Raw genomic sequence first — 25,433 nt, forward strand, 5'->3', positions numbered from 1 at the left:
ACCACACAGACAAGGTATGAGGTGTTTTCCTAAGGGGCTTTTTATTGGCTCTATAAGTCAACTTTGATTTTTTAAAGCAGTCTGTTTATATTTGAAAGCATGCCATTCCAGTTAAAGCCTTGGTAAAATAACTAGTGTTTCTAATTCTGTTCTGTTACAAAAGAGAACAGATTCTTACTGCACTTATGCAAATAACTATACTGCCATGAGTTGAGAATACTCAAATAGTTTCTATAAATTCTGCAGAAATCAGGTAGAGAAAAAGCAACATACTCCAAATTTTGCTCACAGTAAATTCTGCACAAGTTTACCTTACTCAATGGCTAAAAGTGGTAAACAGCTGAAAAGAAAACACTTTCTTGATTCTGAATAACAAAGGGATTTGCGATGTTTAACGTATCAGCTCCCTATTCCAATGGCACAATTTCTAAAGTTATCAGAGACCTGCAATCAACAGTACCCGCCAGAGTCCTATAGCTGATTATAACAACTGCCTTCTGAGAAGGAGCAACACAAGATAGTAATTGTCTACGGATGACACAAGTCTTAAGACAGCCATAGTTAAAGATGCAGTCAACAGGAAAATCTGGTCATCTCTGTGACACACAACAATTTAACATAACAATTATTCTATTTTCTTTGTACACCTTATAGGTAGAACTTTCTCCAGTAGTCTAAAGTACATATTACAATGTTAATTCTCAGTAGCTTTAATTTATGATGTCATATCTGACAGGTAAGCAATTTTAACCATGTATCAGATTATAGAGCCCAGGACAAAGACAGAGCTGCAGACAATGTCTGACTCTTCCCGGCCTAGCTAGGGCACCTGGCTAGCTCCACGTGTCCCCAGGCCTTATCTAGAATCTAATGGCTGTAAAACAGACAAGTCAAACAATTATTAAAAATCACAGAAGCAATTTATGAGCTTAAAGCATCTAGCAAACAGTATCTGACCTGCCTAATTTGGACCAAATGTATAAACCTTGAAGACATTTTTATTTTACTTTACCAATAATATTATAAATTGTCTTTATTGTTTAAAGATTAGAGTCGCTCGACCTAAACGCATTAAGGTTTCTATTTTTTTGACAATGATTTTTAGCACATTTTTCTTTAAAAGTCGACTAACAGGAAGCCTTTCCTATAAACATCACACACACAACACATATAAATACACAGACAGAAGAGGATCCAGTAGTTGCAAGATTTTTTATTTGCCAGTTTTTAAGTTTCTTAATTGGATTACTGGCTTCAGGGTGGAGCCCTTACAGGAACAGGGCCAGGACAGAATGTAGTTTCTAGGGCCTAATAAGCAGCTATAGCTGGATGGCAAAAACAGATCCCCCAAATTATGGGTCCCATTTTCATACCACATCTTGGATCCCCCAAAAGAGGGGAATGCAATGGGAGAAGACAGTGCAATGCCTTTACCCTGCATTCTACTGCAAGGCAATCCAAAGCCAATCAGCCAATCCCTCAAGGGAGTCTCATTTCTCAGTGTGGGGTAGAAATGTTTCCACACCTTCTAGGTGGCTCGAGAGCATGCTTCTCTGACTCAAAAGTGCAAAGAGCTGAGTATCCTTCCATAACTGCCATTAGCCATCCCTTAAAGTGTATTTCCTACCTAGTTATTACACACCAAGGCTAAAAGCTCTTCTTCCTGCAAAGTAATTTCTGATACCTTCCAAAGTCAAAATACACCAGGTAATATGGAGCAGAGCCTTAGATTTTGAGAGGGATCTAGCCTCCTTCAATTCCTGGGGTTCCATGAGGAAAACATAAGTTTCTCTCAAAACGGGGTATGTGGTACCTCCTGTGTTTTTCCCAAGGAGTCCCAGGCTGTCAGGAATTACTTTAGGTCCTCTCATGTGGGCATCAAGAGTGGCAAGAAAACAGACTGGGGAAATAATTCAGTTGACTGAGAAGAAAAACAAAGAAAAACTTTTTCTTAAACAAGATCTAAGAAGCGAAAAAGCACCAAGGCCTTTTACATATATGTATAGCTTGGATATCAGTCTTTAATTAAGCTGATTTTAAACCAGGAATGAGCAGACAGCCAGCCTGTGAGGCTAGAGACAAGATGGAGTCAGCCACGTCAGATTTCTCTCACTGTCATAATTTCTTCCATTACAATATTTGCAAAGGAAGTTTCAGTTAACACCCTTTTCCTGGTTAACTAACCTACTTACCAGGAACCAAGCCAAAAAAGAAAAATCAAATTGAAGTTTGCTACTCTCAATTATTTTATCATCTGCCAGAGAATGCTTTTGGCAGACTTTTCCCTTCCTCAAGGGAAAAAATACCTGCAAAATTTTAATAATAACAAGGACTGCATTTTCCTCGCCATCAAAGTCTATTCGAGTTCTGCAGGTGAAGGAATTAAAATGCAGCCCAAGGAGGACACAGGATAAAGGGCGAAGAAATCAGAATCCCATCAAAACTCCATTTCCCAAGAAAAACTAGTTGGAAGGAAAAAAAAAAAGCTACAACTAAAGGATATAAATCAGTGGTTCCTAACTGGCACTGATTTTACCCACCGGGGACGTCTGACAAATGTCTGCCCACTCTCTCCCCTCCATTGTAACACAGAGTGGGCAGACGCTAGGGATGCCTGCTGAACATCCTATAGTGTTCTGGACAGTTCCAAGAGGAAGAACGATCCAGCCCTCATTGTCAATAGTGCCAAGGCCAGGAAACCCTGATCTCAATGAATGGGCTGAAGACCTTGAGTTAATGCACGATATATGCTGGGGCCATTCACAACATCTTCAGGAGTTAAGACCCTCAAATCTGCCCACTTCTCTCAGGCTGAACACATAAATTTAACAGAATCCTCCACACTGAAGGTTGTAAGTGGTATTATAAAAGCATTCTAAGACTCACTGGTAAGGGGGCAGGGGAGAAGCTATGCACAGACTTCTTCCCCCAGTAAAAATGCAGCCCATCCAGAGACACAGTCCCCAATCCACAAAAATTCGAGCAATGTCCATATGGCAACTGCTGTTTGCTTCTAGCTGATTCTTCTGTTTCCAAAGGACCCAGAGTGTCTGTGTGGCCATCCATTTCTCAGTTAATAGGGCTGCCACTCAAATCCATGACACAAGAGAGCACCCCCACCCAGCCCTAGGCCTGCAATATGGCTAATGACCTGTGAAATGTAAGGAAAACGTCCTGGCTGCCTTTGTATTACGGACCACCGTCTATCACACACACAGCGCTTCGCAGACAACAGAAACGTAGAATTACGTTTTTGGTATAGTCTTTTTTACAATTAAATAATTCTGCAATTACTATGGACTCAGGGGAGACTGCAAAACTAGTAAAGTGCTGTGCACCTTTCATCCTGTCTTCTCCCAGCTTGGCAATCTTACACTACTGTCCAAGAGGATCAACAGCACTAACTGGTGCCAGGATGGGAAGTGCTCACTGGAACACAAACTATCGTCACCCTTTCTGCACTGCATTCACTGGTTGCATATGTGTAATCTATGCAGTTTGATCCTACGTGTGGATGTGTGGAACCTCATCCCTGGTCAAGGTACCAAACTCTTCTGTCAACACAGAAGAACTCTCCCATGACCATCTTTCATATGCACATGCTTCCATCCCCACTCCAGATCTGCAGCAGCCACTGATCTGGTGTCCACCTGTGTATTTTCAACACTTTAATCATGTCCTATAAATGGAATCATACAGTCTGCAATTTTCTTCTTCTTCTTTTATTTTTTTGAGACAGAGTCTTGCTCTGTCGCCCAGGCTGGAGCACAGTGGCACAATCCCGGCTCACAGCAACCTCCACCTCCTCTGTTCCAGTGTTTCTCCTGCCTCAGCTTCCCGAGTAGCTAGGACTACTGGCATGTGCCACCATGCCTGGCTAATTTTTTGTATTTTAAGTAGAGATGGGGTTTTACCATGCTGGCCAGGCTGGTCTCAAACTCCTGACCTCAAGTGATCTGCCCACCTACGCCTCTTAAAGTGCTGGGATTACAGGCGTAAGCCACCGCACCTGGCCCAGTCTGCAGCCTTCTGACGCGGCTTGTTCTACCCAGTGCATTTCTCTGGCAGTTCCTCCAGCTTGCTGTGCCTTCCCACCTCTCCTTCCTTTCATAGCTGAGTGGTGCTCCATGGCACAGACATGCCACAGCTTGCTTCATCTACACCCACCAAGGGACACTGGCCATATGTCCAGAATATTGCTATTATAAATAAGCCACTATTTTCTGTTTAATTTTTTGAATAACCTGTTTTTGTCAGACACCAATCTAGCTTACAAATAACAGTGGCTGTGCCAGGGACTTGCCCCAAACACTGATATAGGACTATGAAAAAGCCCTTATGTAATGCTGATAATATTAATACTGTGAATACAGTTGGTTCTCTTTTCCCTTTGAGACTAGTTTTCCAAAATCTGAAAACAATCTATGCATGGAACTTCTCACCTACAATACCATGACCTTTCCCCCCAAATCGTGGAAAAATATATATAACATAAAATTTATCATGCTAACCATTTTTTTACTTTTTTAAGAGACAGGGCCTCACTCTGTTGTCCAGGCTGAAATGCGATGGCACAATCATAACTCACTCCAGCTTTCACTTCTCAGGCTCAAGTGACTCCCGTGCCTCAGCCTTCTGAGTAGCTGGGACTGCAGGTGTGAGCCATGCCTGGCTAATTTGTGAATTTTTTTTTTTGTGGAGACAGGGTCTTGCTATGGTGCCCAAGCTTGTCGTGAACTCCCGGGCTCTTAAAGATCCTCCCACCTCGGCCTCCATTGTAACCATTTTTAAATGCACAGTTCAGTGGCATTAGGTGCAATCACACTGTTGCGCAACCATCACCATCAACCATCCCCTAAACTTTATTCATTTTGCAAAATGGAAACTGTACCTACTAAACAGCAACTCCACAACCCCCGCTTCTCCCCATCCCCCAGCAACCACCCTTCCACTGCCTGTCTTTTTGGATTAGACTCCTCGAGGTATCCCTTCTGAGTGGAATCCTACAGTATTTGCCTTTTGTGGCTGGCTAATTTCACTTGGCATAATGTCTTCGAGTGTCACCCGTGCTGGAGCCTGTGTCAGAATTTCCTTCCTTTTCAAAGCTGAGTCATGATATTCCACTGTACGGATGGACACATTCTGTTGATGGAATTTCCTCTGTCAGTGGACATCTGGGTTGCTTCTGCTGAGGTTTCCTAAAGGACACTGTACTGCTCCCCTAAAGTGCGAGGTCAGTCTTGGAAGGAGGGGGCACATGTTTCTGTTCGGCTCTCTCATGCCACGGTCCTCACCATAGCAGCTCACAGATGTGACAGGAGGTCAGCCCAGCACGCAGCTTGGTCTCTACTCCAGCAGAAACTCCACAACGATGAAAAACCAGGCCAGGAGGAGGTGAGGAGAACCGCCCACTCGACTGACAGCACCCTGCTCAGAGGCCTAGGATATGAAGGGCACTGGAACACAGGGAAGACTCAGGGAAGTGCTTCTTCTACAGATGGACTGAAGCTCCCAGGAGCCCTCTTGAATCCAGACTGGCTGGCTTTGAACAGCATTCTCTTTTACAGGGCATGAGCTACAACTCATCCCTCAGCATCAGGCCCCGCCACCCCCACCAGGCCACCTGGTGCTTTTCCAGGGGACCACTTCACCCTCAGTCTCGTGCTTCTGTAGAAAGTGCTGGAGAACAGGGAACCTTCCCCTCTGCCCCATCTCACTCTAACCAAGACCCATGCCAGCTCGCCCACTGTGAACTCGCTGGGTCATCTACAGGGTACTCTTTGTGGACAGTATAATCTCGATGCGTGCTGAGCGCTCAGTACAGCCTTTTATCTCTGAGCTTGGGCTTACTGTGGAAAGAGGAGGCCGCTGAGGTCTCACTCTTCCACACACTCCTCTTACGCAAACTCACCTGAATGGCATCACCACCAGAGAGCACTGCAGGTGAAGTGTGTCACCCAGCAAGACTCTTTCTTTTTTCTTTAGACAGGCTCTTACTCTGTCACCCAGTCTGGAGTGTAGTAGGACAATCATGGTTCACGGCAGCCTTGACCTCCCAGGCTCAGGCAATCCTCCTGCCTCAGCCTCCTGAGTAGTTGGGACTATAGGCGTGCACCACCACACCTGGCTAATTTTTGTATTTATTGCACAGGCTGGCCTTGAACTCCTGGGCTCAAAGCAATCCACCGACCTTAGCCTCCCAAAGTGCTGGGATTACAGGCGTGGACCACCACACTGTGTAGAAATCTTACTTATTAATGACTTTCTTGGCATGGAAGCTTCACAAAATGAATGACAAATGTCACTAAGTTATATTCACAACCCTGAAAGTCTGGGCACGTGGGTGTAATATTTCACTATGATGTTACTCTATTCGGGCTGCTCTACCAAAATACCTGGAGTAGGTGGCTTATAAACAACATGTGTGTCTCACAGTTCTGGAGGCTGGGAGTCCACGATCAACACGTGGCAGATTGGGTGTCTGGTGAGGACCTGCTTCCTGGTTCACAGATGGCGCCTTCTCACTGTGTTCTCACAGTGGAAGGGGCAAAGGAGCTCTCTGGGTTCCTTTGTAAGGGCACTCATCATGACTTCATCACCTCCTAAAGGCCCCAGCCCCCTAATATCATTCCCTTGGGGGTTAGGATTTCAATATAGGAATTTGGGGGGACAGAAACCTGGAAGCACAGCAACTGTCCTCCTTATGATGCCATAATACACAGAGCCATATATACATTATGTAAACAGAAGAAGCATGCCTAATCCTACCCAGGTAGTTGTGTGTGCAGAAATGGGCTCTTTAGGAAAATGGAGTGCTCAGAGTGGAGATGCTCACTTTTGGTAACTAGTGACACTCTCACTCTGAAAACCCATGTTTGGTGATGTTAATGAAGGCAAGAAATATGTACAATAAATTGGCCTCTCAGGTACAAATCAGGACAAATCAGAACGTAAGTTCCAGTGAATAAGGAGTTTTCAATCATCCTCCAGGGTCTTTAAATCTTCACAGCTAAGCAAGAAGTTCCTTATTCTGGGAATTCAGCATGTGTGAGAAGTGAATTTTTACCATCTATTATGGTTTCAAGCTCCTTTTAGTAGCTACAGTGTTTAAAATTACAGCCGTCATGGACACAGAACTTGGTAACATCCCTGGGCCAAACACAACATCAGTGAAATTCCATTTCTCACTTGTGTTTCTTTTTCTTTGGTACTGTCGCCACCACCATCATCACATGGTTTTTGTTACTCGTCTGCCTGTTCCTGGTGGTGTGCGGACATCAGTCATGGTGCTCCAGGTGGGGAAATACTTCGCTGGATTTTTGACGACTTGATACTGTGGGTATGTGGGTAAATGCACAGAGAGCTTTCGTGGCCACCATAGGGCCCAGCCTGCGGAATCCTGCATCTGGAAACCCGGCCTTCGCCATGTCCAGATGCCTGGGCTTATCCACCAGAGGGCTGACCAAACTGTGGAGTTTTCTAGTTTTAAGCAGGTTAGACAGCACTGCTGAAGGACGGGAAGGTGTGCAAACAAGGATGCTCTGTCACTCAGCAGGCCTGGCTACATTCATGTCTGCCCATGGAAACTGTGACCTGACAGGTTCATCAAATTAGTCCAGAAGGCTAGCTGCAAATCCTCAAAGGAAGAATCAGACTTCCTGAGTGTCCTGCAGATATATGCGCCAGGGCTAGTATCTTTTTACATACTTTCCAATATGCCTTGTGTGACAGCAGAGGAGCTCTGTGACTCAACTCATTTCTATAAAACCACTCATGTTTATGATGTGTCCTGCCTCTGCCTTAGATGGAAAAGAATGCACTGGTTTCTGATAAAGTGAAATCTACACTTATTACACGACCCAGCAACCCCACTCCTAGATATTTACCCAAGAGAAATGAAAACCTACGTTCACACAAAAGATCTGTATGAAAATGTTTTTTTGTAGCTATATGTTAGAATCACCAAAACCTGGAAAGAACCCAAATGTCCCTCCACAGGAGGATACATAAACAAATTGCTGAAACAGCATTCAAAATGGAACGCCACTTAGCTATTAAAGAATGAATGGCTGGTGTACACAACAGCATGCATGAATCTCAAGTGCATGAGGCTGAGTGAAAGATGTCACACTCTCAGGGCTACACAACATATGATGCCATCTCTATGCCATTCTTGCAAGGGCAAAACCCTAGGGACAGAACACAGTGGTGGTTGCCAGGGGCAGGGTGGGGGTGGAAGAGGAGCTGAGTACAAAGGGACATAAGGCAATTTTGAGGGTGACAAAACTGTTCTGTGTGTTGATTATGCTCAAGATGGCTCCCCACATTCCTTCCTTCTTTTCTCCTCAGCCAGTATATTCTCCTTTAAAAAATATTTTTGGCTGGGTGGTGCAGCGGCTCATGCCTATAATCCTAGCATTTTACGAGGCCAAGGTGGGAGGATCTCTTGGACCCAGGAGTTTGAGACCAACTTGGGTAACATAATGAAACCCTGTTTCTACAAATAAAACAGAAAATAAGAAATTACCTGGGCATAATTTCTAGTGGCACAAGCCTGTAGTCTCAGTTGCTCGGGTGGCTGAGGTGGGAAGATCACTTGAGCCTGGGAGGTAGAGGCTGCAGTGAGTGCAGCGATTGTGCCACCGCACTCCAGCTTGGGCAACAGAGTGAGACCCTCAGCATAAGTGAGTCTCAAAAAATAAAAAATAAAAAAAAACTTTTCACAGTACCTCCCGCTTCCCCCCAAATCTAATCTATCACCCGATTATACTGCAGGCACAGTTCTTTCTCACTTAAATTCAGTTTGAATTTGTGGTTCTGTTGCCCTGTATTCCTCATACCATTTTGCAAGTTTCTGTGAATTATTTAATTTATGCTAAAAATGTGGGTCTGGGAGAACATGTTTTCTTTAGTTTGAATTTGGGATGAAGTCCCAGAGGAAATAATATGTTTACAGGGACTCACTTGCCAAATTTTTTCTCTTTCTACACTAAGTGGAAAATGGACTTCCACTTCCCTTGCTGTATTCAGAAATATGCGGGGGCAAACAACTCACGATTCCCCCAGCATTTGGGGGAGCTGCTCACCACAGCAGGCGCTGGCTACGCACATTTATAGGGGCTCGCTCCCTTGCTTCTCTCCTCCTGGAATGGTAACATGAGCTCATGGGAAAGGTGCAGGGCCATCATGTGCTTCTTAAAAACTGCCCAGATAGCACAAGTGACCGGGCAATGGATCTCGTAAGACAGAGGCCAGTGGACTCGCGTGTTGTATTCGTCCATTCTCATGCTGCTAATACAGACACACCCAAGACTGGATAATTTATAAAGAAAAAAAAGAGGCTTAATGGACTCACAGTTCAACACGGCTGGGGAGGCCTCACAATCATGGCAGAAGGTGAATGAGGAACAAAGTCACGTCTTACATGGTGGCAGGCAAGAAAGGGTGTGCAGGGGAACTCCCCTTTATAAAACCATCAGATCTTGTGAGACTTATTCATTATCACAAGAACAGCATGGGAAAGCCTGCTCCCATGATTCATGTACTTCCCACTGGGTCCCTCCCCATGATATGTGAGAATTATGGGAACTACAATTCAAGATGAAATTTGGGTGTGGACACAGCCAAACCATATCACCCCGTCAAAGCCAGACTGCCAAACTTATGCAAAAACCAACAAATCCATTTTGGCACTAGAGCTTGGTAATGCCAAAGTTCCCTACTACTTAACATTCTTGCTTCTAACCAGTTTCCTCTTTCAGACTGCCATGAGTCTGCTGTTGTGAGATGTCACCTGTGGGTCAAATCTATTGAGTGTTTCTCATGGGCAAAGCCCTTGCTTTGGACAACTGACAAGGGCAACAATGGAAATCCACTGATCCATATAGGCAGGGAAATATATGTGGATTGCTAAAAACCAGATGACCTGACTTCTGCCTGCTGTGGGCAGAGGAACAAAACACGTCTGTTTTTGAGGTTCCTTCCCCAGTTTGAAGCCGTGTGTATTGGATCTGTCTTCAACACCCTGCTTCCCTGCTATCTGAGGCCATCAGTGCTCCACTGAGGATTCCCTTTCTTGCAGCCTAACGAATCCTAACTGACACCGTGGATACTGGCAGAGGGGAGGAAGAGAGACACTGGTGAAGGAGATGAACAGAGGGACAGGAACGACATCTCGTCTGCTGGGTCCAGGGCAGAGAAGCAGGGCTCAGGCCACAAGCTTGGTGACTCTGGAAAACTTGTCCGTCACTGCACCAGGAAGGTGGGGTTTAGCATTCTAAGTACACCTTCTGGGGAGCCAGCTGCACTGCAGGGAAACACCTACTCCTTTCCTCACCTCCCTCCAACACCCGCTTCTTGCCACACACAGGTAAGGAGGAATGCCAGTTGCAGTAAGATCACTGGATCCAGGAACCCAGAATTTACTGACAACTTCTAGTGGAGAAAGCCAGACTGGAGGGAGCTGAGGAATGAATCATCTTCTGAGATGCAGAACCTGTTTTTAGTAAGTTTGGTAGGGTGCAGGAATGAGAGTACAGGTGCTTGAGGAGGAAGCATGATCACGACAATGTTTTCCTTTTTATGTAAGGTAGAAGGGAGACAGCCATAGGCTGAGAAGGTGCTGTTTCTTGATGGGGGATCAATGAATATTGACCTAACCAAAACTTTAGGACTTGAGACAGACATAGAAAACACCCCAGAATGAACATTTCAACATTAAGCATTTCTTTGCTCCTTTCTTCCTTTGAATACAACCTTGTAGTGTGGTAGGGTGCTCCGAAAAGTTCCACAATGCACACAGCGATTTGAAGAAAGTGCAATAGTCTCTGTCTTCAACACCAACTCTGCCTAAGAAGTGTTATTATACTTCAGTGACACTGATGAATCCAGAATGGAGCTCACAGATGCTACACAAAGTTGACATTTGCCGAGGTCTATGCATTGTTGTGCTCCGACTCTCCCTCTCAGCTGCCTGGTTACAGAAGCTTCAGAAACAAACACTGAATAAGGAAGCCGACCTTTCTGGGGAGGGATGGGGGTTTCTGTGTTTATTTCAAGAAGCCAGCAAAGCTCATGCTCCTTGGGCCTGGGGACCAGCCAGCAGCACGGCTCTGTCTCCAGGTTATGGAGCACGTGGTCCTTCACACCTGACAGCTCTACACAAGAGCTGTGAGTCTCTTTGGCCTTCATCATGTTCCTGTGCAGAGGTGTTGCTAAATGGAAGAATCTCAAATTCCATGCCACAAGTCGACAGGGAAGCAGGGTTTGCTGCATGTGATTTCCATTTGCAGGCACCTCTGGGAAGCTCTGAGCTCTGAGACAGGAGGCCACCTGGGCTCCTCAAAGAGCCAAGGCTGAGGTATTAGCACAGTGGTTAGCATTTCCCTGATTTCCAGGGGCGAGGCAGTACATATTTTGTTTTGTATACCAATTACCTTATACCATGTTCTGGCAACAGCCAATCGAAGGCATCTGATAAACATGCAGAAAGAATGTGTACTTCCCATGAATAACACTAGCTGGGAGTGCAAGGGACAGAGACCCAGGCTTGGACAGAGAAGGCACTTACTTACAATGTGCTACGTGCCTCAGGTACTTGATCACATTTGCCTAGGCAAGGAAACCGAGGCTCAAATGACCAGGCCTCACTCAGACTCATTCAAGGATCAGAGCTCGAGCCATTCTGTGTGGCTCCAATGCCTACATCCTCCCCACCAGGCCAGCTGTGAGAGAACCCACGCCCAGAAGATCATAGACTGGTTTTCCCTCAAATCGAATACATGAATCTCTGGGAGGAGGGGGCCTAGGAACTGGGGTTTCCTTTTCAAATAATCAAGTTCCAGAATATATACAATCTAATATCAAGGGCATGAAGCTTATAAAGACCCCAAAACCAACTGTTATGGGTTGAAGTGTGCCCCCTCCATTGCACCATCCTGAGGTGCAGCAGTGTACCTCATATGCTGCTATTTGGAAACAGGGTCACTCCAGATGTGACTATCGCTGCATTCAAAAACAATAGCTAAAATCAGGTTGTCCTGGAGGAGGGTAATTCCGAATCCTATCTGACTGTCTTTACCCGGGGGAAATACGAAGAAATGTGAACCCAGAGATGAGGGTGACGCACCTAGAAGCCAAGGATTCCAAAGATTGCCAGCAAAGCCCCAGGAGCCAAGGCAGGGGCCCAGGAGAGACTCCCCCTCAGAAGGAACCAACCCGGCCACACCTTCACCTTGGACTTCTGTCCCCAGGAACCAGGAGACAACATATTTCCTTTTAAGCCACCCCAGTTTGCGGTACATTAGGTATAGCAGCCCTAGGAAACGAATCCACCCACACTGTATATTGCTTAGGAAAATGGCCACGTGCAGGTAACACACTTAAGTAAGTCCATCAGGGTCATTACTATCAAGGAAGGTGGGGAGGCAAACCTGGGCGGGGTTTCCACTGCATCAGAGCGCTTTATTTCTTAAGTTAAATGGGTAGGTGGCTATCAGAACGTTTTTTCACCAATGTCATTTTGTAGGTCTTAAATTATGTATCTTCTAAGTATTAAAATTAAAAATAAAGTTTTCACTCTAGAAACCAAATTACTTGTTGGAGGGATCCCACAAGCCCAGGCCAAAGCCAGATCAGAACCCAGGCCCTAGGCTCCATGGCTTCCTCCTGCCACTTCCCTGCCAGCGGAGGAGGGCAGCTGCTCAGCTCAAGGTCTGTTTTGTTGACAAGGAATACATGTGATTGGCTGTTTACTTATTAACCAGAAAGTACTGTCTTAGTGGTAATCAATAATGCTGGAAGATGCTAGGATGATTCCTAAGTTGTCGAAAATTGCATACCGGCCCACTTGGGAGGCGTGGAGCGGGAGAGGCTGGGGAGCTGACTAAATTTCTGGAGCAAAATCAAAGAGGTTCAAACACACACCCCAGCTCATGCATGCCCTCGCCAAGGCGGAGGCCAGGAGCCCCGCACTGCTTCCGTCCTTTCCACGTTCACCACAACTGCTCTTGATTCCCGCCTGATTCATCTGCACAGAAGTGTCAAGGGAAGAAAGAACACATTCCCTCTTTCCACCCAGGAATGGCAGGGCTTCAGAAGCTTCTCTTTTCCCCATCAACACTAAGAACCTTCTTAGCTCTACTTCTTCTTCTACAGCCTGCTTTTGAATCAAGCATTGATCATTCTGCTCATAAGATGCTGAAGGTGAATTTCCTACCAACAGAAAACCAAGCCTCTTACCTGACTCCTGGAGATACCGATACACCAGGAAGTTCACCTCGTCACTGGTTATGCTCATCTTAGCCTCACCTCGCTGCGATGAGGTGCTGGCGGAGTGGGAGCCACCCTCTGTTCAAAAAGAGAAGAGAGTTTTGAAACACCGCTTCCATTTTTCTTTTCTGGAGAAGAATAAATAAAATAGTATCTATACTAATTATACACGTGAAGGCAATTAACATCTGATTTGCGTTATATTTTCTAATTATGTGATTACATAAAAATTCCATAATTATAGATACAAAAAATATGCCCAGGTGAAATGTTTTTGAAAAAAAGAAGAGCTGGTCTATTTCCTAAGGCCAGGGAAGAGATAAGCAGAAACCACATGACTGGAGCCAGAAGCAGGAGGCAGCAGAGCACAACAACCAACAACAACCAACAACTGACTTCGCGTTCAGTAAAGCTGTGTGCATGCAGGTTGGCAGCGCGCCCCAGAGCTGGCAGAAATGGAATCCCAAAGCGCACTCAGGCAGATGCGGCTGGATACAACACTGAGCACTTTTCCGTATACATGGAGAGGTGACTGAGTACACCTGCGGCCATGTCAACACCCCCGAAGAGTGACCACACGGTCCTGGCCACATGAGGAACGGTGGTACCTCTCCCTCGCAAACGTTGAACGTGGTCCACGGGTGACTGCATGGCCCCTCTTCTTGCAGGGCGGGGGCAGCACCGCGAAGACGCGCCAGTGAGCTCGGTCATGCTACAAGTCACCTCGATGTTTCTGCAAGGCGGCTGGGGCTCCTGGTGGAAAGCCAGAACATGGAAGGCAGGGAGCACCTCTGTCATTTGTGTTTCACCACAGAACCCGCTGCATCCGTCTAAGACTTCTGGTGCCCAGAAGGCAGGCAGAAATCTGGGGAGGGAGGATGGGCAGTAAAACGTGCAGGGGCTTCTGTGTGAGACAGCCAAGACAGAGTCCGGTTTTCTTAGAAACCACCCGGTTAGACACAAGAGCAAACTAGCTCAAAAAAACAAGCAAGGAAAGAACCTCTGTTGTCCATGAACAAACCGGAATTCATAAACCAGTAAGCTGCTCACTCCAAAGAGCTGGGCACCCCCAGAAAGGCTGCAACTAATGTCAATGATGTCACCAACACTAAACATCTTTAAACATTTTTTTTTTTTTTTTTTTTTAGAGACAGGGTCTTGCTGTGTTGCCCAGGCTGGAGAGCAGTGGCACGACCTGGGATCACTGCAGCCTCCACCTCCCAGGCTCAAGCAATCCTCTCACCTCAGCCTCCCAAGTGGCTGTGACCAAAGGTGGGCACCACCACACCCAGCTAATTTTTTGGTACTTTTTGTAGAGACAAGGTTTTGCTCTTACCCAGGCTGGTGTCGAGCTTTTGAGCTCAAGCAATCCACCTGCCTCAGACTTCCAAAGTGCTGGGATTACAGGCGTGATCCACCATGCCCGGCCAGCACTAAACATCTTTAGGCTGCGTGGGAACTGTCTTCCGTGTCTGTATCATATATTTTTAAGTACCTTTACGGGCAGCAAAACTTTTATTGTTGAATGAGGATTCATTTTTGTTTGTTTAGGGGAAAAAAGTACAAAGTATATGTCCAAGTTGGATGATATTTTACATTTAATGGGAGGATTAAAAGTAATGGTTTTTGCCAGGGACATACCTCACCCCACAAAGTCCTGCCCTGGTATACTCCCAACACTTGAGTATGGGCAAGATCTGTCACCTGCTTCCAGAATATGTCAAGGAGATGGTGCACCACTCCCTAGGTTAGGCTACATTATATGGCAAGGTTGACCACATTTCTCTCCCATGATTATTATTAACACCGCACACATTGCGTGATCTGTCCAGGCAATGGCAGGAAGCCTTGTAGGGAGCTGAGGGTCTCAGTCCTCCAGCCCCAGGAACTGAATTCTACCAACAACCTGTGCTTGGAAGAAAATCCCTGAGTTTAAAGCAGAGTGCAGCCTGGCCGACACCTGGACCAAGCCTTGTGGGACGCTGGCACTGGCCCCAGCTGTGCTGTGCCTGGACCCCTGACCCGCAGCAACGGTGAGAGAATGTGTGTCGTTTCAAGCTGGCAAACGTGTGGTCGTCTGTAACACAGCAAGAGATAATTAAGGCAGCTGCCCTGGCATCATTCCACCTCTCACTTCGCACTCTTAATAGACTTTGTTTTATAATTGCCAGAACTTTTTCATTCAAAAATTCTTACCTTCTTTGCTTAATTTGGTGGCATTTCTGTACTTTTGCACATACTGCAATGAAAATGTGACAGTCAAAATGCAAGTCTGTCTTAGGATTTGTGCTTGAACTCTGGAGAGTTCTCTCAAAAGATAACATACAGAAGAAAATATCGGAGATGAAATAAGCTATGAAATCACAGCATGACCTAATGACAAATTAAATATTATTTAAGGAGAAGAAAGAAAACAACAACAAAACTCTATCTAAAGAAAATCACAGCTCTGGGCAGGCTTTTGGTGATGCTGAGTGCTGCAGTGACTGTGACAACATCGCGCCAATAGCAAATGTATAGAGTTTTGGTTTCTCTCTACATCCTGCACAGCTGGAAATCTCTGGTTTTATATCATTAACTTCTGGTGACTGAACAATGGAAAGCTGGTTGCTATGAAGGGTTACTCGGAGGAGCAAAAAGAATGGACTGAAAAAATGGCTTGGGCCGGGCACAGTGGTGCACACCTATCATCCCAGCACTTTGGGAGGCCGAGGCAAGCAGATCACTTGAGCCCAGGAGTTTGAGACCTGCTTGGGTAACACGGCAAAATTCTATCTCTACAAAAACAAAAACAAAACAAAACAAAAAAAATGAAAAAACTAGGCGAGTGTGGTGGTGCAAGCCTGCAGTCCTAGCTACTCAGGAGACTGAGGTGTGAGAATCACCTGGTGCAAGCCTGTAGTCCCTAGCTACTCAGGAGACTGAGGTGTGAGAATCACCTGAGCCTGGGAAGTTGAGGCTGCAGTGAGCCATTATCATGCCATTGCACTCCAGCCTAGGCAACAGAGGTGAGACCCTGTCTCAAAATAAATAAATAAATAAAATAAAAAAATAGGCTTGCAACTACAAATCCCAATATAAATGTATTACAACATTTATTACCAAAATTCTCTAGGCTACACATACATTTGTGAAAGACAGTAGATAAGGAATTTTGAAATTAATTTTGAAGAATGTATTATAAAAATACAGGAAATAATTCTAACGAGCTTTGGCTAAGAAAGAAAATCACTGATATGGAGTATGAGCTGAAGTTGAACAATTACATTTTCACAATTGCAGCTTTTTATTTTATTTTTTTCTGTGAGCCAGCGAGTGTTTGAAAAATGGAAGTTTTAAAATGTAAGGCCTCTGAAAAACGTAGGAAGAGCAGAGCACTATAGTTTCAGCCTCATTTAGCCCCGAGCATTTCTGGACAGGCTTAGGAACAGGGCAGCAGGGCGAGTGGGACCGGCATGAATCTGGAGTCCTGTGGAAAGGAAGAGAATCACAAAGGAGGAGTCAGCCTGGGAGGCAGGGCACTGTGCCAGCAGCTCCCAGGGAGGGCAGTTGGAAAGGACTGATCTTGGAGAGTGTCTCATCTCATCGCTGCATGTTACAGATGAGGAAACTGAGGCACAGAGGGGAAACTGTCTGGCAGGACCTGGCAAACACCCCAGCTTCCCAGCTGCCCTTTTTGTTTGCCATGCCTAGCTCCTTTCCTCTTTTACTCTGGAAAAAAAGAAAAAAATCAAAATCCGGTCCCAGGCACAGCAGGATGTTCTGCAGCATCCATGGACTCCCCCCACCCCCTTGCAGTGGTGACAACCAAAAATGCCTACACACGTTGCCAAATGTCCCACGTTGCAAAACTGCAGCTGGCCAAGAACCATTGCTCTTTAGAGGAAAAATAAGCATTTTGTGTTTGACATGAACTCCATTTATAAAGTAAGGCAACTGGTGCAGGCTCAGACACCACTTGGTGACCTGACTGAGCTACTAAAAATGACCACTAAAAATGCACCAGCTGGGTGCAATGGCTCATGCCTGTAATCCCAGCACTCTAAGAGGCCAAGATGGGAGGATCACTTGAGCTTGGGAGTTAGAGGCCAGCCTAGGCAACATAGGGAGATGCTGTCTCTATAAAAAATAAAATAAAAATTAGCCAAGTGTGGTGGCACATACCTGTGATCCCAGCTACTCGGGAGGCTCAGGCAAGAGGTTTTCTCGAGCCCAGGAGGCTGAGGCTGCAGTGAACCATGATTATGCCACTGCACTCCAGTGAGTGGAGTGAGATCTTAGGTGACAGAGTGGGAACTTGCCTCAAAAGAAGAGAAGATACCCTGATTTGTGGACATGAAACACTTGTATACACAGCCTGGTTAACATTCCCCACCCCAGAGGTGTCTGTAATAAATGCAGGTATGTACGCATGTGTTCATCTGGAACTAGGAGAATGAGAGCATAAGCTCCTGAGGAGATGGGGATTATGGGCCATTTTCAATTGTCCATTCCTCTAATTTGCTTTATGCATCTTCCTTTCTTTCAACTAGAAAAACTGCTTCAACTCTGGCTTTCTGACCACAGATTCATTGTCTTTAAATGTATACACTAAGTTAGGGTTCGAGGATTGGAATGCTTTCCCCAATACACTGTTAACTTTCCGTGGCCTGCAATCGAGCCAGGATGTAATGTCATTTGGTAAGTAAGACTGACTGCTCCATCTCAAGTACATATTTTAATTTTTTAAGACTGATTTAATAATTGGATCAAACTTTTCTCCCTCCACACTTACTTAGCTAGCTTTTAAATGATTATTTTTTTTTAAAACCTAATTCCAAACAGGATTATAGAATCTACATATATATTCTTAGACTATTAGATACAAGCATGAGAATATTCTCTGAACGGACCCCTAACCCTAACAGCTGAATTTAATGTCCTCTAGCTCTGTGGGCTTCATCACACCAAAATCAAGAGAAACTGTCCATCAGTTGGATGTCTGGGTGTTGAGCTGCGCTTATCTCTAAGCGGCTCAGTTGAAGGTGGTGGCTGTTTTCATGGATTTTCTTCAGTTTTTTGAATCAAGTTACCTGGCCAGTAGTCCTCTGTAAGAACCACTGTTCCAGATAAACCTCACCACACACAAGGCTGGGAATAAAAATTCCTCCTCCTCTTTTTTCCATAACCAGAAATAGATTTCACAGGAAGATGGTAAATTATGGATCCCCTACCCAAGGCTTTGTTGTTTAATTTCTCACAAATAAGTGTGCTGCTATGATAGTGGTATTCATAGGCTAGCAGAACTCTCAAGCAGACAGGGCCACGGCAAACCACGTTTCTGGCTTGAGTGATGGGACACTGGTGTGCTGTTCCTCTCTGCGTGACATTTCCTAAGGCCAGTCCACAAGCACCTTCCTCCATGGAAGAGGAGGGACGTTTTGGAAGAAAGAAGTTAAATTTTTGACTAATGGAGACAAGACCCACGATTCTGGAAGAAGTCAGAGAAAGAGGAGAGAAGCGCAGGAGCTCTGTGTGTGTCCGCTGGCGGAGGACCTGCTCTAGGAAGATGGTTTTTGACTTTTCAGGATGTGTCGCGTGCACCCCTCAGCCCAGGGCGTAAGGACTGCCCTCTGCACCAAGGTTCAAAGTGAAGTGCCATTGACAGCTATGTATTCCATGGGGAGAAGTCTGCCCTTGTCTTCTGTGCCAAGAAAATTTTTGTGGGCAAATAACATGGAGCTTGGAATGTTCATGATTTATTACAATTACTACTTTTTATTGCAACTATTACTTCTTATGACAGTTATGACTTTATTACAATAAAGTTAGGGTCAATCAGGGCGAGAGTCCCCATCCCTATAGGCTTATTGGCTAGAGATAAGGTAGATCATGTCCTGAGAGCCACAGAGAACAGGAAAAGATGTGGGAGTCAGGGAGCCTTTGGCCAAGCACCAGACACCCTGACTTCTAGGGGGAGCTCCACCACTTTCCAGCCCTGGGATTGTGGGTCAGTTACGTGGCTGTTTCCTCATCTCTAAACTGAGTATAAAATCACCCTTATGTCAAGGGGAGAGTGTAAGGAGTCAATGCTTTTATGGAGAGCCCGATGCACGGAAAATATCCAGTATGTGGGAGCTGGTATCTTACTCAGCCCCTCCAGTCATTCCCCAAGAGTGACCCGAAAGGTCAGTAGGAGAGGATCAGGGAAACACACCTGCCTCACCCATGACCACTCAGGGCTCGACTCCTTGTCCTGGCTCATCAGCAGTGTCAAGCAGGCAAGGTGGCAAACATAAAGCCCCCCCCAAAAAGAACGACCACCAGAGGTCTGTGTTTGGGCATTATTTTCTAGTACGTACAGCTGGAGACACAGCCCGCATTCTAACACCTAACCAGTTTCCCGAACAGCATCCGTTTCCAGCCTCCGAGTTCTGAGAACTCCTGTGGATGTTTTCCAAATTCTCCAGTTCTAAAATAAAGGAGAGTTTTGGCAGCACTCACAGCTCCTCCTTGGCCCCAAACAGGAGGGGGAGGAGAGGGGAGTCTTAATTAGAGCAACTGTGTTTATTTTCTTGCCTGACCCAGCTTTGATTAAAGACACCTTCAATTAGGTTGATTTGAGGTGCTTGGAGTTGTGACTGCGCAAAAAGGAAACAGCCACCTTCCACTTCGGGTTAAAGCCACAACATTCTCTCACTGTGCTGCTTAAAGAAGGCAAAGAAGAAATGAGCATGGGCTGATGACATTTCTGAAGTTTCTCTGCAAAAGATAAGTAATTCAATATAAGGGATAATTTGGGGTTTAGCGCCGTCAAGAAACTGAAGGGGAAATTACTTATAGTCTTTCTTTTTTTTTAAGCCTGGGTTTCAAGGTGACAAAAAGTCCTATTAATTCGCAGTTCCCTTCACAAAACAGTTCAGAATTCAGTCCCAGGAGAAATGGCTGTTTAAGAGTTTCATTTCATTGAGTATGTAGTGGGAGCATTCAATATGCCATCATTCTCTGGGAGAACACTGGCCCCAAACAACAAAATCTTAATTGCTGTTTTAATTATCTTAAAAAGTAGAATCACATGGGGCCTGCTGGAGAGATGGTGCTGGTAGTTAAGGACAGAAAGTGCAAGTTTGTTTTTTGCCAAGAGGCCAGCAGTGTTCTGAAACAGCGAAGGAAGCACACACTGATGAAGGGGGCGTGTATTGTAGGAAGGGCAACTTGCAGGGAGCTCCTCTGACATCATTGGAGGGGAAGGTTTGTTTATCTTTCAGCCATTTGCCCTATTATGTAAAGATCTTTAAGATCTTCAAAAGCAGCCGTCTGTTTCTGAAGGGACCTGAGAAAGTGAGTGTCATTTCTGCTGTTAGGCTGTTGGTGTCTGCGCTGGAAGAATCCATTGCTTGAAGGTATGGTCTGGACAAGGCTCAGGTCTTTGGGGCTCATCTCCATGCAGACTGAACCAAGCCAGGGCCAGTGGGAGATCTGCTTGAACTGACCTCAGCCTCTAAACGGCACTTCTTTCTCTGAGTTGCTTCATGGAAATGAGCAAACTCTCTGCCCACTTGAAGGCAGCGGCTCTTGTTTTTTCTCTGCTCAGACATAAACTGAGTTTATTTTCATTTCACAATCAGCAGCCAGCTTAAGATAAAATTTTTAAATGTATGGATGAAGTTTACATATAAATCCTAATACATCTTTCCTCACATCTGCCTGGGGAGCAGCTTATTTAGGAGCTGACACAGGCTTGTTTTCCCACTTTGCACATCTTTTCATCCTATGTAATGGTAAAGAAGCCAATGTGTGCTTCTTGAAACAATTTCATTGTCCAGTGACAGCACGATGAAATAAATTGCAGTGAACACATACGGGAACTATCAGCCAGCCATGAAGATGATTTTGGAAAGCAATACACGGCATGTATTGTATGCTAGCTCGGTATCAGCCATGAGGGCTATGTGCTCAACACAATCGATCTCACCAGTCATAACTCCCAGAGATAAATATGACCATTACTCTTATTATTACCTTTTCATAGGTTTGACAAATAAAGGCTTAGGGAAGATAACCAACTTAAATCCCAGTGAAGCCAGAATTTAAAGTTACGTTGCTTGACATTAAAGCTGTGCTCTCCAGCTGCTAGTTAGAAATTTCAAAGCTAGGTTAATGGAAAGATGTTTATAAGGCGTCCCAAACTGGGTGGCAGGGGACGACAACAAACACAAAAGACCGCCAGGGTTATAGTTTGACCCAAACTGTAGGAAAATACATACAGAGGAAAAGTTTGGAGGGAAATGCATGAAAATATTTCACGTTGCTTGCTTCTTCCATGTACTTCTCTCCATTTGCCCAGGAGCAGATATATAATATAAAGCCGAACACAGTTACCTCACGCACAGGAGAAATTCAATGTGTGCTGGATTCAGTTAAATTGAAACTTATGTTCCCCAAGTACTGAAATAATACCCACTCAAAACACTGATGAGAGAGAGATCCCCCTCCCATCTTCCTTCTGACATTTAGAATATGCTTCAATGGCATTTCAAAAAATATTGACTGATACAACGGCCACTTTGGAAAAATTCAGTTCCTCAAAATGTCCAACAGAGGTACCATATGACCCACTCCTAAGTAAATGCCACAGAGAAATGAAACATATGTCCACACAAAAACTTGTATATGTGTGTTCATGACATCATTTTTCGTAACAGCCAAAAGGGAAATACAACCCAATTGCCATCAACTGATGCATGGATCAAACATGTTCTATCCATGGTCTATCCACACAATGGAATATTATTCTGACATAAAAAGAAATGATTCATGCCATAATGCACATGAACCTTGAAAACATCATACTGAGGGAAAGAGCCAGTCAGAAAATTCAAATTCACTAATACATTACAAATTTTGTTTTCATTAACAGACTATACCTTTCAAATATTTAAGTGAAGTAATATTAAAATACTTATACGTTTAACTTGTTAAAACAATCTACATATGCATATGTCTGGTTTTAAACAAAAGTACTTCAAACAGTAAGCTGCTTACTTTAATGAAATTTAAGTCTATCATTTTAGTTCTAGTTGGTTCTCTTAAAACAGTAAATAAAAAAGCTTCCTCAAAATTCCATCTTTATGCTTTAAAATTGCTCAAGTTCTATAGAGTTTTTCTTTAAAACTAAAAAGGCATTAGAGAAAGAGACAGAAAATTAAGTAACAAGTAAAATGAAACTAAAATCCCATGTACCAAAAGGTAGTAAGATAACTTGGGGGCACAGGTCTGTTTCAGTTTGGGCTATGGGTTTCTCAGCTCTTCACACCTGTGCACATACAACTGTTTGGTTTGCTGGTCAGGAAACCTTAGCATCTCACCAGATTTACACAGTCATCTCCATGATCTTCTAATAAGTTTCAAAGTTAACTAGCAAATCAATTTGGAGACAGACACAAATCATATTAAGAAACTAATAAAGCATAGAATTAAGATATAGGAGCCAAATAAAATCTATATGCATGTGCCCAATTATAATTAAGTTGTCTGCATGATTATACTTCATAATGTTGACAGGAGAGGTTGATTTTAGAAGGTGTCATCCTCACCTGGTAAGACCCAGAAACACTTGTTACAGCTCATTCAGGGTCCAAAATTCTCAGAAGGCGGGCCAGGCACGGTGGCTCACACCTGCAATCCCAGCACTTTGGGAGGCCAAGGTGGGTGGATCACTTGAGCTCAGTTCGAGACCAGTCTGGCCAACATGGTGAAACCCTGTCCCTACTAAAAATATTTTAAATATTAACCAGCTATGGTGGTGGGCACCTGTAATCCCAGCTACTTGAGAGCCTGAGGCAGGAGAATCACTTGAGCCCAGGAGGTGGGGGTTGCAGTGAGCCGAGATTGCACCACTGCACTCACTCCAGCCTGGGCGACAGAGCAAAGAGTCCCAAAAAAAAAAAAAACCCAAAATTCTCAGAAGGCATAGTCAATTGCTCAACTGGAATTGACTATAGCGCTCATAATGATTGAATGGTGGCCTGTCTACTACCTTCAACCTTTAGCAAGGAGAAAGACCTGCCACTCGCCCTGAAAATATCATTTAAAACAGAAGGGGTTCTGTTTGGCAAAATACAGTTCTGCTCCTCAAATGTGTTTTGGGTACAAGGACAAGGATCCAGTGGCACGCTGGGCTGCTTACCTTATGCTGATTTCATGTGTGGACCTGTGGACCAGCAGGCTTCCCAGCATCCGGTCACAGAAACAGCGAGGTGTCTGTGGGCACCAGCCTAGGGAGAAAGGTTTAAATAAAAGACTTAAAAAAAATCACTGGGGTGTGTTTACCTCTCACCCCTCCGGTTCCTTTAGGTTTTTTCTTCATCCTAACTCAAACTTAACACATTTTATTGGTTCTTAATTTCTGTCTTAGTTCATAGCAGAGATTGTAGGGTTTTGTTTGCAAAGTGAAAAAAGGAGAAATTAAAAATGGCCAGTCAGGCATTACTGTGCATGTAGAAGTTCTGAAATAAGAGTATGAAAATAGATAAAATTAATATTAATTAGCTCAGCTATTGCTACTGCTATTACTTAATGATAATTTAAAGATTTAAATTAATTTTAAATTAAATTTAACTTAATTTAAAGATAAATAAAGGTTCCCTTGAAATACCGTTGTTTTTGGAACAGGGCCTTATGCAGCTGATACATGAACCTGTGCACACCCTTGGGAGAAGACAACATGCTTTAGAGCAACATTCCCCATCGCCTGGGCTAGCTTTCCAATAACACTGGCAGCCACGTCTGTGTGCATATACCCAGTCTCGTGTGCTTAGGAAAACACAGACATGGGGCAGAATCCTGTCTCCTTTGGCTCCCCTAAAATCAAGAAAACCAAAGGCACCTACTGACGTCCCAACTTTTCATTTACTCTTCGCAGACATTTCTGTTTCACAAGGGTTCTGTTTGCACTGATTTATGAGGAAGCCAGGTTTATAGCTCATAAAATGATAATCCTTTATATCAAAAATTGTTTTTATTTTTCAGTCCCTATATATACAGTCAACCATTTACCTAACGATATTTAGTTTATAAAATTTCTTTGGTTGTGAATGACTCCAGCTTCCTAGAGAGTATAAATTATCCTCTATCATCTACAAGTTCAAGAACTAAGGAAATTAAATGTCCACCATTTTCTCTAAATTCTTATTTAATAGTCTTAAGTGATAATAAAAAGGTACCAGGTTTAATATAATTGAAGTCCACAAGCGAAGCTATGAGTGAAGGTGTTTCTTATTAGGGAGTTTATATAGAAACTCAAGTGTTTTAAGGAAATTCAAGTAAATTATTCCCACTGAGTCATGCTTATAGTTATGTTGTTTAAAGGAAGAAGATTACAAAATTCTACAAGCAGGTTCACAGGCCCTTAAATTGCATTACAGTACATTGAAAACAAAAACCATAAGGATATTCAAGATCAAAGTAGTAACCAGGGCAATTTGTAAAAAAATCTACCACTGAAGTAAAATAATGAGAGTGAAACTAAATTCATCTGTAACTCTGAATAGAAATGAAAGGGGACCAGGGAAGCAGGCACAAAGGAATCTTGATTTTGCTTATAAAATATACCTTTAATTATGAAAAAAATATGCAGTGGAGATGAAACAGGACACTACTCCTTATAGTGAGCTGGAGAGACCGAATTACTGTTTTCAGGATTGGGTTATAAATTACCAGAGGAAAAAATAGCCTTATGATGAAATTGCTAAATATCATAAAGTATCAAAATATGAGCAGATGTCACCACAATAAGTTCCAAATTGCTTGTAAATTAAAACATTAAAACCCACAATAATTCAATAAGTAATTAATATACAAACAGCTCTTATTACAAGCTGTTCAGAAGAAAGCTTGCAATCAAATTCCTATTCTTTGGTCCAAAACAGATGGTAACCCACAAATGAGAGTCTTGAAATTTGAGATTATCTCTTATATATGTTGTTAAATTCAATAAGTATAATTAACTTATCATCTGTGTGTGATCAGCACAAAAATAGGAATTATGACTCTGGTTAATAACATTCTTCTGGTTATGCAACATGTCAAAAATAATTAGTTGATTGCTAGAAACAATAAATTTAAACGAGAAATCAGACCTTCCAACACCTGGTCATTACTGATTTTCCCATTATCAGTACACA

The 25,433-nt window shown here is 43.9% G+C and overlaps 1 protein-coding gene across 6 annotated transcripts in view; it reads right to left on the minus strand.

The window, feature by feature from the left end:
• TBL1X (transducin beta like 1 X-linked) overlaps positions 1-25,433 on the minus strand; it is a 247,265-nt gene that overhangs the window by 52,109 nt on the left and 169,723 nt on the right. For 5 of the 6 annotated variants that reach the window (XM_012433976.2, XM_012433979.2, XM_012433975.3 and 2 more), the window contains 3 exons: positions 23,438-23,525; positions 13,878-14,022; positions 13,240-13,347 (listed from right to left, as the gene is read on the minus strand). In XM_012433976.2, the coding sequence (XP_012289399.1) occupies positions 13,240-13,347; positions 13,878-13,980 (211 nt within the window). In that variant the 5' untranslated portion in view covers positions 13,981-14,022; positions 23,438-23,525. The remainder of the gene's footprint in view (positions 1-13,239; positions 13,348-13,877; positions 14,023-23,437; positions 23,526-25,433) is intronic. The other variant, XM_012433981.3, reaches the window with a different exon arrangement.

This window comes from Aotus nancymaae, unplaced genomic scaffold (genome assembly GCF_030222135.1).
Source record: "Aotus nancymaae isolate 86718 unplaced genomic scaffold, 86718_ANA_hifiasm-v0.15.2.pri h1tg000058l, whole genome shotgun sequence".
Classification (NCBI taxonomy): Eukaryota; Metazoa; Chordata; class Mammalia; order Primates; family Aotidae; genus Aotus; species Aotus nancymaae.